Source organism: Phyllostomus hastatus, unplaced genomic scaffold (genome assembly GCF_019186645.2).
Source record: "Phyllostomus hastatus isolate PE091 unplaced genomic scaffold, TTU_PhHast_1.1 phas_contig_244, whole genome shotgun sequence".
Classification (NCBI taxonomy): Eukaryota; Metazoa; Chordata; class Mammalia; order Chiroptera; family Phyllostomidae; genus Phyllostomus; species Phyllostomus hastatus.
In genome coordinates, this window is record NW_025333796.1 from 524,776 (window position 1) to 540,883 (window position 16,108).

General features: G+C 65.1%; 1 protein-coding gene across 1 annotated transcript; it reads right to left on the bottom strand.

Annotated features, from left to right (window-relative positions):
* Positions 1–1,745: 1,745 nt before the first annotated feature.
* On the bottom strand, positions 1,746–14,680 carry IQCA1L (IQ motif containing with AAA domain 1 like). Its single transcript, XM_045837779.1, has 19 exons — positions 14,670–14,680; positions 13,771–14,098; positions 12,755–12,874; positions 12,281–12,466; positions 10,216–10,287; positions 8,634–8,839; positions 8,104–8,188; positions 7,534–7,629; positions 7,304–7,379; positions 6,778–6,884; positions 5,960–6,043; positions 5,804–5,859; positions 4,899–4,981; positions 4,611–4,718; positions 3,810–4,009; positions 3,355–3,441; positions 2,953–3,130; positions 2,341–2,579; positions 1,746–1,850 (listed from the first exon to the last, which is right to left on the bottom strand). The coding sequence occupies exons 1-19, from the start codon at positions 14,678–14,680 to the stop codon at positions 1,746–1,748; spliced, it is 2,427 nt and encodes an 808-aa protein (XP_045693735.1).
* Positions 14,681–16,108: the final 1,428 nt, after the last annotated feature.

Below are 16,108 nucleotides of genomic sequence, written 5' to 3' on the forward strand. Positions count from 1 at the left end.
GATGGTGGCATCGGCTGCAACCTCACAGGCAAAGGAAGACGCAGCCCAGGTGGGCAGCGATGGGCCCGGGTGTGAGGACTGGTTGCGGGGCAGAGGCAGCGGCGCTGGGGCGGGGCTCCGCAGCTGCCGTTTTTCACCCAGCCTCGGCCTCATCCATCACGGGCTGCGCCGAGAGGCCCCAGCTGCCGGGGCTCTGGTCCCAGGCGCAGGGCAGGTGGGTGCGCAGGGTTTTTCCTGTCCTCCCACATGTCGCCAATTAGCCCCGTGCCTCCACCCTCCCAGACCTCAGGGAGGGGCTCACAGCAGTGACAGATGACAGAGAAGTCCCCCCTCTGTGAGTTACCCCTCCAGGGGTTCTTAGGAAGACATACTCTACCCGGGGGACTAGCACTCTCACAGGCCACAATAGAACACTCCCACCCATCCTAGTGCTGACCCCTCCACCCATCCTAGTGCTGACCCCCACCCATCCTGGGTGCTAACCCCCCATCCATCCTAGTGCCAACCCCCCACCCATCCTGGGTGCCGACCCCCCCACCCATCCTGGGTGCTGACCCCCATCCCGCCCCAGCCCCGGCCCCCGTCTCCCTGGGTGACCCCTGGATCCCCATGGCCTCTCTCTCGGCCATGGGTGGAGGAGTCTCAGCAGGAAAGGAAGACGGACGAAGAGGCTGTGCCCGTTCAGGCACATCAGGGAAATGAGACGACTTTCATGTGGGAGATCAAATGAAAAAAGGGAGAAAGAAAACTCGGACCCACCCCCCCTCCCCGGGCTCCGCTGGGCCACCACTGCCCAGGCGGCGGTCCCGGGGGTCCCGGGGGTCTCGCCTCGCCTGGCTCTCGTTGCCTTTCCGGTCTGTGAAATACTCCTTGACCTTCATTCACACACCCTTCACATTGCTCCTTCAGGAAGAACCCTGGGGCTCCCCGAGTTCCCAGACTCCAGCCCCCCAGCTCTTCTCCCCCCAACCCACCGACGAGGGGGACCCACTGATAGACTTCCGCCAGCAAGCAGGGGCAGCGCCCCACTCGGCCCCCTGGGGCCGGGCTCTGGGTCAAGGGCAGAGGGCAGAGGGCAGAGCCCGGGCAGGTGGGAGGGGGCGTCCAGAGGAAAGAGGTAAATACCGCTCAGCAAAGACACTGGGTCTACCGGCAGCCACAGGTGCCTCCGTCTCCCCACAGACGTTCTCCCCTCCCCTAGCCCGCCACCTTCCTGGCTTCCCGGACACCTGGTGGGAGTAACCCAACCCTCAAGGAGACGGGACCTCGGAGGTCGGCTGGTCCGTCCTCTCCTCACTTCACAGGCAAGGACGCCGAGGTCCAGAGGCAGGACAGGACCGGGCAGCCCACCCCGGGCGTCAGGCCACACGGGGCTGGACTCCCAGACCCCCAGACGGCTGCTTTCCCCCTGTTCTCTCCTTCCCCAGACCTTCCTGCTCCCTCTCTCCTTCCTTCCCGAGTCCTCGCCTCCATACCTGGAGGAGGAGGAGGAGGAGGAAGAGTGGGGAGCCCAGACAGGAAAATTACAGGGTGGGGTCAGAGGACAGGGACCCAGGGTCAGCGGGCCTGGAGCGGGTGGGGTGTGAGGTGGGGGCGGGTGGCCCGGAGCAGGGGGCAGAAGCCCAGAGACGGACAATGAGAGCTGGTCCCCAGCCATCTGGGCCTTTATGCCTCTGCCCTGTCCCCCTGCCGGGAGGCTCTGCCCCGGCCCACCGCACCCCTCCTCGGGCGCCCAGCCTCAGCCGTCACTTCTGTTTCTTCTTCTCCTTCGCCAGCTTGGCCCCCTTGGCGTCCTGTTCCTTGTCGAGTTTCAGCCTGCTCATGCCCAGCGGGGTCTTGAAGTACCAGTCCTGGGTCGGAGGAAGAGGGAGGGAGGGAGGGAGGGAGGAGGGGGAGGAGGAACAGTGCATGGGGTCTGGCCCTGGGTTCCGCCTCCTGTCCTCTCACCCCGTCCATCCCCACGGGTCTGTGTCCACGCAGACTTCTCTCCTCTGCTCCCGGGCCTGGCATCCTGCCAGAGCCATAGCTTCTGTGGCTCCCACCGGACGCCCCAGGCCACGGTGTCAGCCCCTGTCAGGGGCCAGTCCTGCTCCCCCCGCCCTCCCCCATCCCCACGGCCACCCCGCCACCCTGGGGGCGGCTGCTGACCCAGAGGCGGGGAAGTGAACGGCACCTGGTGCCAGCACCAGCCAAGGGCTCCTCGTCCACGGGTGGCGCGTTCAGGCTCCCACCAGGAAGCCAGGGGAGGTGGCCCGCCCACATGCCCTGTGGGATCCCTCGATGGGCCTGGCCCACCACCTTCCCCCCTGGCTTCTGTGCCCCCCGCCCCCCCAGACTCACCTTCAGGGACTCCTCCTCCTCCCTGTGCACTGGCTCCAGCTGGGCCAGGTGAGCCATGAACTCGGAGGCCACCAGCGGCCGCTTGGACAATTGCATAACCCGCCGCTCGGTGAGCACCCAGCGGATGGCCTGGAGGATGTGGCCGGGCGTGTAGCCGTCGGACACCATGGCCAGGGCACTGAGGTCCAGGCTCTGGGTCACCTTGGCTCCCTGGGCTTCCACCATGTGCTTCCAGAGCACTGCGGGCAGCGGGGGAGGACACGGGGCAGGGGGCGGCGGTGGGCACCTCCGCCTGCATCTGGAACGAACGAGCTGTGTGCTTCTGGAGAGCGAGCCTCTCTGCCCGGGAAGGCGGGGGTCACCCCCTCCCCCGACTCAGCACCAGGAAACAAGGCACTGGGGACTCAAGGGGCCTGCCCACGTCCACAGAGCCAGGCCGGGACCCTCCCTGAGCTGCCCGTGCAGCAGCAAGCCCTCCCAGAGCGCCTGGCTGCGGAAGTGCTGCCCAGAGCAGCAGTGGGGGGTGGGGAGAAGGGTGGGGAGGCTTTGGCAGGGGTGGTCCCCGGACCCCTCCTCTGGCCCGCCCCCACCCCCGTATTCCCGGGGCCTCACCATAGCGAGAAGCATAGTCGGGCCGGGGCATGAAGAGAATCCGCTCGTAGGTCCGGCACAGCCCCCTCATCTCGGCGAGCTGCGGCTGGTCGGTGGTCCCTATCAGCATGACGCGGTCTCCGGGGCCCAGCAGCTGCAGGGCCTTGGTGAGGTCCTTCCTTATTCGCTTTGGGTCCATCTGCTCTGGGGAGACGGGGGCAGGGTGGTGGGGACAGGGTGACTCACCGTACAGGCTTCCAGGTGCCCGGGGCACCCGTCCACGCCCACATGGACCCTGGGAGCGGCTGTCGGCCCTGCTTTAAGGACACGGAGGTAACACAGGGGACTGATCCGAGGCCACACAGCGGGTGACGATTGGAGTGGCCTGCCAGGGGCTCGGGCTGCCTGCCTGCAGTCACTCACCTCCTCCTCTTCCTTTGGGACCTTCTTATAGAAGTTCTTCTCGGCATTCCCGATCCAGATGACCGAGGGCTGGAGGAGCCGGGCCACCTGACCCGGACAGAGAAGGGAGACTCGGCGTCGGAGATCCTGTGGCGAGGGTCTGACCCAGGGCCAGGGCCGGACTGGGGCAAGGGAGAGCTGGGCGCTCCGGCCTTCACTCCCCACACCCTGCCAACCCCTCCCAGCCCCGCCAGCCCTTTGCGGGGCTAGCTGCATCGTAAGCCTCACCTCTCCCTCCATCCCCCTGCTCCTCCCCCCTTGCCGGGGCTTCAGGTGTCCACAAGCTCCTAGCAGGGCCGGGTGAGGGCCTCCCCAGCTCCTGGAGCCACGCTGGCTGGGCAGCGGGGTGACCTCCTGAGCATCGAGCCCCCCCCCCCGACTCTGTTGTCACAGTCTGAGAGCCAGACGCGCCGAACCTTAAAGACGATGTGCACGATCATCTGCACCCCGGTCTTGCCGGGGTACTTGTCCTTCAGGTTGGCCGGGGACAGGTCGAACAGGTTGGCGCCGGTCTCCGTGCACACGGCGTTGACCAGCATCTTCTTCCCCATGCCGGAGGGGCCCACCAGGAGGAGGGAGCGGATGAGGGGAGCCATGGTGTGTATGTCTGCGGAGCCTGGGAGAGCAAACGGGGGCCGGGGGCAGGCGGTGGGCCGTCGGCGGGCCCAGGGCCGGCCCACCGAGTCAGGCGAGGCCAAAGGTGAGGGCTGGGCGGGGTGAGGCTCCGGTGCTGGCTGCCCTGCCAACACCCCCACCCCTCCCCGCGGCCTGAGCAGGCAGCCCCCAGGTCAGCAGGTCGAGAGCGATGCCTAGAGGACTTGCAGCCACGATGCCTGCACCCGGGTGGCAGAACGGAGCCCCCTGCCCCTTCCAGGGTCCTTTCTGTTTCCCGTGCCCACAGCGCCCACCCTTCCGTTAAGAAGGGGAGTGACGAGAGGGCGTGGGGCCAACTGCCCCAGAAAGTCTCCAGTCTCCCGGGAATGGGACAGTCTATGGGGCGTCACCTGGGATCGAGGAAGGGGCAGGAAGTGTGGGCTTCTCAGCGGAGCAAGAGCCCCCATGACTTCGGGGGCGGCTGCGGCTGGGCGTGACCTCCAGCAGGGGTCGGGGGGGGTCAGCGGGAGGAGTCCGACAGAGGTGCCTGGCACGGGGCACTGGAGGTGCAGCCCAGACAGGCCCTCCTCAGCCACGCTACCGCCGGCCCCGGGGCCTCTCACCGAGCCGGAGGACCCCGTACAAGGCCACATTCTGTCGGATGTCAAACAGGGAAGGCATGGGAAGCTTGCTGGCCAGACTCAGAGTGGATCCAAGATAGAGGTAGTCACCTGGAGGGCAGGTGGCCACCTGGTGAGCGGCACCCCCTGGGGCAGGGCCAAGGGACAGAACCCCCTGGGGGGGAAGGTGCACTTCAGAGGGCGGTCGTCGGCCACCTTCAGGAAGGTGAAGGTCAGGGGCCCTGGGCACCGTTCCGCAGCCTGGGAGCAGGGGCTGGGGAGGGGGCTCACCCACGAAGTCCTTCAGCGCCACGGTCTCGCTCTTCTTCAGGAAGCCATAGACGACGAGCTCCTCAAACAGAGAGGACATGGACCTGGCCGAGGGTGGCACAGCGCGGGGCCCCGGGGAGAAAGGGACACGGGGGGAGAGAGAGAGGGGAGGGGGTGTTGTCACAGGCACGAGGAAAGGGGCTCAGGGCCGCCCCCTCCTGCCCCACATCCTGTGATCAACATCAAGCCACGTCACTACACAGCCAGCGTCAGAAACTGTGGCCCCAGCCCACGGGCCCGGAAGACCGTCTGCCCACCCACAGCGTGCACGTCGTGGGTGCCGGAGGAGGTGTATGGGGGGGGGGACCGGCAGCCTCCATGGTGCTCCCCCGTCCGTCTGCTCCTGGCCCGGAATGCCGCCACCCACCCGCCACCCCGTCAGCCATCTGGGTGAGTCATCACCCTCTTCCTAGAAACCACATTTAAGGTGTGCACGCCTGGGAGGGGTGGCCGTTCAAGCTGCTAGTGTCACCGTGCTGTGCTCACAGCTGGCTTCTCCAGAGGAGTGAGTGGAAAGGGGCCACCGACAGGTTCCTCGAGGCCCCACAGTGGGGCGTCCAGGGGGAGATGGCTTTGGAAGGGACAAGGCTGCTTGCGGCAGAGGTTGGAGGGAGTGTTTAGAATGACACACCACTTATATCTTATTCTGCATCATCATTTCAAAGCACTTTCTTAGGCTTCTGCCTGGTGGGCACAGCTCTCTTGTGAGCTTGGCAGGGGAGGGGCTTGGTCAATCGGGACGGGGAGTCAGAGAGGTTAAGTAACTTTCCCCAGGCCACACAGCAACAGAACCAGGACCAGCTGCCAGATCTCCTGGCCTGCCCTGGGCCAGGGCCTGCTCCACCACCCACGGGAGGGGCTGCTACCTGTCCGGGGTCAGATCTTTTTCCTTCTTCCTCCCAGCTTTCTTCCCATCTTTCTTCTGGTCAGAAACAAGCACATAGGAAATCGTCCCGCAGCCCTCGCCTCCCCCACCCCCCACCGTGTGCCCTCTCGCACCCCAGTTGGGCCCCTCATCTTGCCTTCGGAGCCTTGAAGGGTCTGTCCTCCTCCCGGTCCACAGCCAGGCGCAGGGTCTTCAGCTCCTGACGCATCAGCTCATCCACCTGCAGAGACAGCGGAGCACGTGGAGGGGCTGCTGGGGGGAGGGGAGACCGGAGAGGAGGGCAGCGGTCTCAGAGCGGAGCCAGTGAGCCCAGAGAGGGCAGCAGGTGGCCACCAACCTTCCCGAGTTGGTTCTTTCGGAAACTGCTGGCCTTGGCATTGGTCCCTGGTCCCTGCACCTGTCCACACTCAATCCTAACCCCGATCCCTACTCTTCTGCTCCTGCAAGAGCCCTGCTCTCAGCTGGCATCCACATAGGGAGAAGCCCCCCGGGGTGGAGTGCATCGGCTTTCAGCCGACACCCCAGACCTGCCCTGGAGTGGCTGCGTGACCTTGAAGGGTCCAGTGACCTCTCAGCCTCACTTTTCCACACGTACCATTGGGAAAATCACGGTGCTCACCTCAGAGGTCGTTGGGAAGACTGTGGGACCGGATATCCCAAGGGCACATCAAAGGAGCTTTTTAAGTGTCGGTGAGGATGATGGTGGGTGGGACCCCGGCTCAGAGGCCCCGCCCCCATCCCATTTCCTTACCTCTAGGCTCAGGGGGAGAAAGAGGGACCCGGGGAGGCACAGGACGATGGGGACCAAGATGGGCCGAGACGGGCTACACGGGGAAGGGAGTGTCTGGAAGATGCCACACGGATGGGCAGGCTCTGGGCGTGCGGCGAGAGTGAACAGAGGCCGAGCGGGGAGAGGGAGCCGGCGGGGAGGCCCCCCCACGCCGGCGCGCCCACCTGCACCCGGATCTCCAGCTCCATCTCCTTCCTCTTCTCCATCCGGAGGGCCTCGGGGTCAAAACTCAGACTGGGGTACTTGTTGTCAGGCCGGTTCTTCCACACATCTGGGCGCGGGGGGGTGGGCGGGGGGCGGGTCAGGGTCCCAGGTGCACTCGCACGCCCACGCGGAGCAAGGCTGGTCGCCCTCTGTCTGCTGTCTCTCTCTCGCTCTCTCTGTTTGGGACTCTGTCTGTCTCTCACACACGTGCACACACGGGCCAGGAACCTGACCTTGGCCTCCCCCCATTACTGGGCACTGCTTCTCCCCAGACCAGACAGAGGCCTGATCCTAAGGCCCGTGATTGCAGGATTCAGACCCAAACCGGTACTGCCCCCCTGCCCCCGCCCCCGCCCGCCCATGCCCCCTTTGGCGTTCTCCCCTTGGCCTACACACACACGGGGCCACCTCAGCACCCACGTGGCCCATGTCCACTTTCCCCAGGACCGAGGGTCACTCCGAGGCCCCGAGGTCCGGCCCCCTTACTCTTATACTCCTCATGCCCAGCACTGATCAGGGGGATGGATCTGGACGGCAGCACCTTCAGCATCGCGTCTGCTTCCTAGAACGGAAACGCCCTTTGACCTTGGCCCCCTCGCCTTCGCCCTTCACGGACTCTGGCCCCAGGTCCCACCCAGCCCAGCCTTCCCACCAGGTGTCCCCTCAGGCTGTGGGCACCCTGCCCACCGGGCCCACGTGTCCGGCAGCAGCCTCACCCCTTTCCCGGTCTTTTCTTTCTTCTCCTTCTCCTTTTTTTTGTCTTGGTCCTTTTTTCTGCTCTCCTGGGCCTGCATCTCCAGTTCCATTTTCACCTGGGACCCAGGATGAAAGACGTTTTAGAGAAGGCCAAGGGCATGTTCCAGGAGCCAGAGAACCCAGGGCCCGGGGCTGGGGTGGACTCGGGACCCCCGAGGCCTACGGGAACTTGTGGGGTCCAGATGGCTGAGAGCCCAGAGACGTCCCTGAGGCACTGGAAAAGGGGCACCAGGCGACCCAGAGTTCTGACCAGAGCGGGCGCTCTCTCTCCAGCCCATGGGGTTGTGGAGAACGGTGGTCTCCGCAGACACGTCCTCTCCCCGGCCCAGGAGGTCTGCCCCGGCAGCAGGTGCCCCCCACCCCCACCGGGCCTTCCGAACGGCGTGTGTCTCCTTGGCAGTTCCCCTCTGCCGCTGAGGTGGACCTGGCTCCCCGCCCCAGCACCAACCACCCTTGGCTGACACTCGGCACCCTCTGTCACCTCAGGTGCACCAGCCACGAAGGGCCCCCCGCCCCCGGCTCCGGGGTACCTCCTCTGGAGTCTTGTCTGAGAAGATCAGGTGGGATCCACCTAAAGACTCCTCCGGGAAATCGGGGAACCGGCCGGTGAGGGCGCTAAGTGAACACAAGACAGTGGGAGAGAGGGGCAGGTGGGCGGACGGAGGAGCGGAGGGGCAGGTGCGGGGGTGGGCGGGTGGGTGAGTAGGTGGATAGAGAGGAGGGTGGGGAAGATGAAGGGCCGGGGAGTCGGAGGGGGAGAGGGAGGAACAGAGAGTTACAGAACAGAGAGGACAGACTACTCCGGGGACATTCCTGGAGGCTTTCCCTGTTTCGTGCCGGCGTTTTCCATCTGGGGAGACAGACAGTCGTGTGCGGAGATGGTCCTGTAGGTGGCGGGGGCCCCCAGGTTTAAGCCTGCGTGTCAGCAGGGTGTCGGGAGCGTGGGGTTGAGTGGAGAAAAGGGCCCAGGCTGGACCAGAGGACAAGACAGTGGGGAGGACAGGGGTGAAGAGGGACAGGGGCCGAGGGCCGCGTCCACCGAGGCTGGGCGGGCACTGACTGGCACTCGATGAACCACTGCCGGATCTGCTCCTGAATCTCCTCCTTGATGTAGGGCCCCTCGGTCTCCTTGAGATAGTTGCGGGTCTTCACCGTGGCCAGCTGGAACTCCTCCTCCTTCTCCTTCTGGAGGAGCCTCCTGGCGTCCTCCCTGATGCTGGCCTGGAACAGGATGCCGGAGTCCTCCCCGTGGCTGGGCGACGGCAGCTGGGGACACGGGGAAGGGGCCGCGGGGCTCAGGAGCGGGAGCGGGGAGGACGCGGCCTCGGGCCCGCACACCTACCCCCGCGCACCCCCTGCCCACGTGCCTCGCATGCACACCCACACGGAACACCGGGCATGCCTGCATCAGGAGAAATTGTGTTTGGAGCCGAAACTCGTCTGTGTAAATTACTCCGATAATGAGTTTGCGAGATGCATCCGGGCGGGCCCCCCTGCCCGCTCCCCCAGCTCCCCCTCCCCGGCGAGCCTCCGGCCCCAGCCCCCACCCGCACCCCCGCCCGGCGCCCGCCTTGGCAGCCTCGCTCGCAGCCACTTTCCCGCCTCATTGGCTCCCAAATGTATTTTAAATATCACTGTGCGCAGAGACAATTACTGAAAACGCTGAGCTCACACTGCTGATGGGCCCGGGCGGCCCGCTCATTCCTCACCCACCGCCGTGCCCTGCCCACCCCCCCCCCACCCCCGGCCCCCGCCCCACCAAAGCCTGACCCCGGGCCTCCTGGGGGCTCAGCTCATCAGCCCCCCCAACAAGCCCCTGACCTCCATTCCCATGCGGAGAACCCTGGCCCCGCTCTCCTTGGAAACCACGAGCCTCCTCGGGCAGCCGCCCCGGCCCTGTCTCCGATCCCTCTGGCTCCCCCCGACACCCCGGCCCTGCCAGCCGTAAAGCCCCAGCCCAGGGGTCCGTCCGTGGAGACCGGCGGGATGAAGGAAGCGTGGGAGAACAGAGGCCGGACACATCCAGGGAGGAGGGCCTGCTCGCCGCCTGCGCTGGCCGCCCAGGGCCTGCCCCTCTCGCCTCCCACACACACCCACGTGCACACGCACGCTCACCTCCCATCGTTCACACTCGGCCCTTCTCCCTGTGTGCAGAGGAGAAGCGAGTCTGGGGCCCCCAGAGCAAGTGGGGAGCCCATGGCCCTAAAAATGCTCCAGGGTGGGGGGTGAGCCCCACCCCAGCTGGGCCCCGCCGGGCAGCCCCTCCTCCAGCCAGGCACGCGGACCTGGGGTCCAGAGTACTGGACCACCACTGTCCCCCTCCCATGCCCGCATCTGAGGTCCTTCTGAGGGCTCCAGGGGAGGGAGGGTGGGAAGGGCTGTGGCTTCTCCGTCCTTCCCTTTTTCTCAGCCAAACCCTGAAGGATCCTTTGGGTCCCCTGGCACTGGCCTGGCCCCTCCATCACGCCCAGTACCGCCCTGAGTGGTGGGCACTGCAGGCAGCGAGGGCTGCACAGGGCCGTGCTCTGTGACCGGGGCTCAGGGAGATGGGGACTAACAGAGGCGCCGCCTGCACGGGCCAGCCCCGTGCCCCCCCACCAGCCCCACCCCCGCCCGCCGCAGCCAGGGAGCGACCGACTCACCATGCCAATGAATTCCATCTCCCTTTGCCGATCCTGCTGAGTGTGTTTCCTCTGCAGGTAGCCTTTCCACACCTGGGGGACACATGGGCCCAGACACTCCCCACACTCCGTGTCTGCGGGGACACGGCGCTTGGGCTCAGCCCCAGGGTGGAGCAGCAGCAGCTCTCTCTCCAGAAGGTCTGCCGGGGGGAGGTTTGGGCGGGACGTGGGGGACAGGCACCCGGACAGCCCAGATCACGCTGAGGCAGGGATGCCCGAAGCCATCTGGCCCCAAGGCTTTGCTCCCTCAGGCCCCCAGGCCCCCCAGGAATTCCCTCCTCCTCTCTACCCTTGAATCTGCTGTATCTTTTGAGGTCCCAAGTACCACCTCCTCCAAAAAGCCCTCGCCACTGCCCTGCCTCAGAACACCCATAGCGTCCGAAACAAATACTTGATTCCCCCCAGGCACATGCATACACGTCAGTGCTGTAGGGACCACGGAGCTCCCTTCATTCATTCCTGCGTGTTTGACACATGGAAGCTGAGGCTGGAGACGGGACACGGTCTCTCCCAGGCGCAGAGCCTGTCTCTGCAGAGCCGAGGCTGGGGCTGGGTCTCCCCAGGGCTCCTCTCCCAGACCGCCAGCCGCCCTCAGACCCCGTGGACTGCCCGGTGCCAGCGGGGGGAGGGAGGGGCGCTGGGCTGAGGGAGCAGGGCAGGCTCCTGCCCGGGCTCCTGGGACCAGCAGAGGCCAGGCCCCCAGTAACAGCCTTGGATCAGCGTACGTGCTGGGAAACTCGGAGGCTGGGAGGCAGGGTCTCCGTAGCCTGGATGTCTGGCAACAGGGACAAAGTGACTGGCTTTGGCTCCCAGAGGGAAGTGGGACTCTGTCTTTGGGGCCGGCTGACCCTACTCTCCGAAGCCTCACTCTATCGAGCCCTGCAGGCGAGGGCCCCCTCCTCCTCCTGGTGGGGCAGCTGGACACCGGGCCAGACCCCCAAATGCAGGGGCTCCAATCGGGACATTCCGCCTACTGATCACTAATCAAAATCTGTCCCATCTGGAAAGGGTATCTGTTCTCAGGGGTGACGTCTGTTGGTTGTTTGGCTTGCTTTGGGGTTTTGGTAGAAAGTGGTTCTGAGCTTCCTGTCTGGGGCCGGCAGACAGAGGTTTTAAGGCACTGGGACCTGAGGGAGGGGGACAGACAAACCCCGCCCCATGCCAGTCACTCTGGGCCTGCTTCTGGGAGGAGAAGGGGGCAAGTGGGGCCCGTGACGGAGCAGGGTTCTGAACTCTGCGCCCGGGAGTGGGGTGTTCATGCCGAGGGCGATGGGAATTCTGAGACATGAGAGTGGCCAGTGCTGCTGGGCGGTGGGGGAACTGGAGCTCTGGTCTGTGGCCCCTTGCTGCCCTGAGATGGCCCCAGGGCCCCTCCAGTGCTGTTGGGCTGGTACCGCTGCCGCCTGGCCTCGTGCGTGATGACAGAGAGGCTGGCCCACACCCTGAGGGCACAGCAGGGGCTGGGAGATGTGGAACGGCCACCAGAACAATGAGACGGCACAGGGACACCCCAGGACGGGGCTGGGTGCTCTGCAGTGAGCAGGACGGGGTGTGATCACATTAGTCCCATGTCAAAGTAGAGGGTGACAGCAGAGGGCACGGACCTTGAGGACGCTTGGGTCCCATCCGTTCTCTCTGTCACGTGTCCCTTCGCCTCGGCTTCCAGGAGGCTCAGGGTGTGTGTGTCAGAGACTTGTTTTTGAAGAGATTCTGAAATGGTCATCTACTCTGCTCTGCCCCCCTGACTCTGCTCATTCTCCCCTAACTGTCGTGATCCTTTTGTCTGTAGGCCTTTCGTGCTACCCCACTTCCATTCCTTCTGGGGACAAAGAGGTACAGTAGAATAAACAATAAATCATAAATAAGATATGTGATTGTTGACTTGTCAAAGTCCCTCACATAGGATCTAGTTCTGCGGCCACAGAACCCAAGCGCCTGCACCTCTGTCGGCCGCTGCTAAGCCAGGCGGGCTTCCCGGAGGAGGAGGCGACTACCTTGCCCTTCTTCCTGGACTCCAGTGAGTTACCTTCTGAATGGTGACGGCTGCCTGGTCCTGACTTAACTTGGGCCGCCCGCCCTCTTTCATCTTCCGATCCCGCTCCTCCTGTCGGCGAATCTCCCGGAGAAAGTTGGCTCGGATCCGGCCTTGCCTGGCCCGCTCCGCGGTCTGCAGCAGGATCACGGCTTCGGTCCGGGTCATTTCTGGAGCGCTCTGGCCAGAGCAGAGGAGGAGGAGGAGGGGCTTGCATCAGGTGGGCAGCTGGGAAATCAGACACTAAAGGGCATGCTGGGGGCGGGGGCGCTCCTCGCAGGGCATCCAGGCGCCCCCGTCCTGCCCCTCTGTCTCGGTAGTGGAAGGTTGCAAGGACACATGAGCAGCCTGGAAGGAGGCCAGGGGTCACCTAGAAGAGCTCTGTCAGGTGGGTGCAGGGCAGGTCGGCATCTCCGCTGTGGGAGCAGGGCTACGGGAGGGGTCCGGGAGGACGCCCCCACGACTTGCCTCCTGTAAGGCCGCGGGCTCCATCCTGCCCAGGATCTCCTCCAGCAGCAGCCCTCGGTCGTGCAGAGTGCCGGACCGCTCCTGCCGGAAGTACTTGGGGATCGGAACCTCCAGCTCTGCCTTTGGGGCAACGTGGGGGATGCAGGGTCAGGAAACGGGACCCGCCTGGCTGACCCATTACTGTCTCCAGCTGCTCACAGACCCCGGCACCGTTGTCCTCCAGCCCGGAGCCCCGCAGTGGGAATATTCGTCACCCCTCTTTCCCCGGCCTTGACCGTGTGGTCAGAGTTGAATCCTAGAGGAGGAGGATAGCTAATGGGCAGTGGTCCCGAGGCTGGCTGTGCAGCAGAATCAGCCGGAAAGCTCTTAACATGAGGACTCCCAGGCCCTCCCCAGACCACCACATCAGAAAGGCAGGCCTGGAAAATCAGTTTGTTTGTTTGTTTGTTCAAGCCCGAAGCTGGGTTGGATGCAGGGGGCCGGGGCCGGGCGGGGGGGGGGGACGACTCTGAGGCTGTCTGGGATGTGGAACGGTGAGCCATGCCCTTGGGGCCCACAGGAGGCCGGCGCAGGAGTGCCATGCTCTGGCACCTGCTGGTGCATTCAGATCACCTGAGCGTCTTGTTAAAGCGCAGATGCAGATGAGTAGCTTTGGGGTGTGGCCAGAGATTCTGCATTTCTAGCAAGCTCCTAGGTGGTGCTGATGCTTTGGTCCCCAGACCGCGCTTGGAGGAGCAAGCCTGCACAGGACTCTTCGCCAACCCCTCACAGCTCAGGGGTCTTCCCAGCCACCGGGACATCCAGCCTGACTCTCTAGCCAACACTCCCGCCCCCCACCCCCAGCTACTTGCATGCACCCTCACCCCGCCGTCACCGCCGTTCCTGAAGACCCTCTCCGGAGACCAAGACCCACCCCTCCCTTGCCCTCCCTCCCTCCCAGAGATCTCAGGGAGGTCAAGACCAGCCACACCCCCACCCTCCGCGTGGGCGTGGCCCCACGCCGCTTCACCCCGCACCGGGGTGAGCTGGAGGTCCTGCAGCACGCGGTCCAGGTAGTGGTACTCGCACAGGTCCACGCGCACCATCTCGTCCTTGAGCTCCAGCACGCGGCCCGCCACGCCGTCCAGCAGGCGCCGCAGCAGCCGCCGCTTCTGCGGCTGCACCATCTGGTCGTAGAGGGTGTTGAACTTGCGCAGCAGCGCCAGGTAGTACAGGTAGAGCAAGGAGAGCCGGTAGTGGAAAGCCGGCCGCTCCTGGTTGGGCGCGGGTTGCAGCAGGGGCTGCTCCTGGTTCAGCAGCTCTTGCAGGGTCACGTGGGAGGAGTCCCAGAGGTGTTGGTAAGCTCTGGAGAGGAGGCAGCACGCTCTGGGGTGTCAGAGGCCGTGTGGGAATGTCGGGGGGGGGGCGGGGGTGGTGCTGCTGGGCCCTTTGAGGAGTGGGAACTCAGGCTCCAGAAGGTGTGATACTAAGGGGGAGCGGGAGGGCTCCTTCCCGGGGATGCTGGGCTTAGGGTGTGAGATTGGGGTTTCCAGAAGAGTGGAGAATGGCCTCAGCTCTTAGGGGCTCCCTGTACGGTACGGAAGAGGCAGGCCCCCCTGAGTCGGTGGTGGCCGGTCCCTGCAGCATGGGGGTGCAGCCCGGGGATGCTGCAGTGGTCTGCAGGATGGTGGGCCGCAGGTGGGGTGTGGGGTGAGTGCAGACCCCCAGCTCTGGATTTCACAGTCCAGGGGAAGTCCGAGGAGTGAGAGCTGACCACAGGCTGGGGCAGCCAGGGAGGCAGTGAGAAATTCTGCAGGCCGGGCTGGCCTGGTGTGACCCCTGCCCCTCGGCCCCCGTCCGGGAGGATCTCGAGCAGGAGGCAGTTCCCCGTTTGCTCTCCCAGCCCTGGGGGGGCTCCACTCCAGCCCCCACTCACCCCTCAGACATGGTGCCCACTCCCCACGCTGTCCTGGGTGAGCTGGTGGCGGAATCCACAGAACCCTTGTGGTTCCTTCCACGCCGACTCCACCCCGCAAACAGCCCAGTTTTTAGGGTTCTGTCCTATTGTCCCAATGTTCTAAAGCTGTGAGGGGAGGGACCGGGGACCCATCTCAGGGGACATTCTAGAAGCAGCGCCCTGAAGGGAGGGCCGGCTCCCTCAGCAAGCCTGGGAAAGTCAGGGCAGGGTGCGGGGCCAGCTTTCCTTGTGAGGACCCAACAAAAGAACGGTCCCTATCGGGGGTCCCCCTTAGCAGCAAGGCTCCGGCGGATGTTTCTCCTTTGAAAGGTATTGCCGCAGCCGCACGTCTCGGGCGGAGGAACCCTCTGTTCCTCAGTGCCGACCCAGCCCCGTCCGCTCTGCTGCGTGACTGCCGGGAGGCCCCGGGAACCATTCTTCGGAAAATACACAATGTCATCTCCCGACCCCGGTCAGCTCAGTGCTCTACGGGGCCCTAACGGTTATATATATACACACAGCCATGAGGCACTGGGCAGAGGAGAGGGGACGGGGGAGGCAGCAGCAAGGAGGGGCCAGAGACGAGCCCTCGGGCGTCAGTGTGCATGTGAGTTACCCGAGGATCTCGTCCAAAATGTGGGCTCCGAGTTCGTGGTCTGAGGCGGGCCCGAGGCTGGGCACTCCTCAGGGGCTCCCAGCCACACAGACGCTGCTGGTGCCTGGACAGCAGGCACCTCGAGCAGCAGGCTGGGAACCCCCCTGCAGGTTGGGAACAGCCTAGGCTGGGGGGCCAGATCTGGGCCCACCCCCCCCTTCCAGCTGGGGGACCCATGCGTGGATAATTGGCTCTCATCTCCCGCCGCCACGTGAGGCTCTGTACGTGGGGACAGGAGCAGGAAGGGCGCGTCTCGGCAGCAGCCGCCGCCACAGAGGGTCTCCTCCGCACGTGGACTTGAAGGGGACCGGCCGGGTCTATCCAGGCACAGGGGGAACACAGGGGATTTGGGACTTGGCCACTGACGCCTGCCCCTCCGTGCCATCCCCCAGCACCGGGGAGAGCACGTAGGGGTCAGATGCCCGCCGGCTGGAGCAGAGGGCTGAGAGAGAGAGAGGGAGCATGGGGTCGGATGCAGAGCGGTGAGCCTGGGGGAGGGACACACAGGGGGCCGTCCTACGGTCTTGCAGTTTTTCTGTGGATCTGAGGTTTTTGGAAACACAACTGGGGGGAAAAAGCCAGGAGTCTCAAAACACCTTCCCACCAATCTGGTCCGAAACGAAGGGGAGGAAGGTGTGAGGGGAGAATGAAAACCACCTCACGGACCCCAGCAGGCCATGCGGAAGCTGGCTCGGGCCCTCCGTGTCGTGCAGTGGGGGTTACATCTGTGGGGCCGGCCCCTGGGCCCGGCCAGGGACCAAAG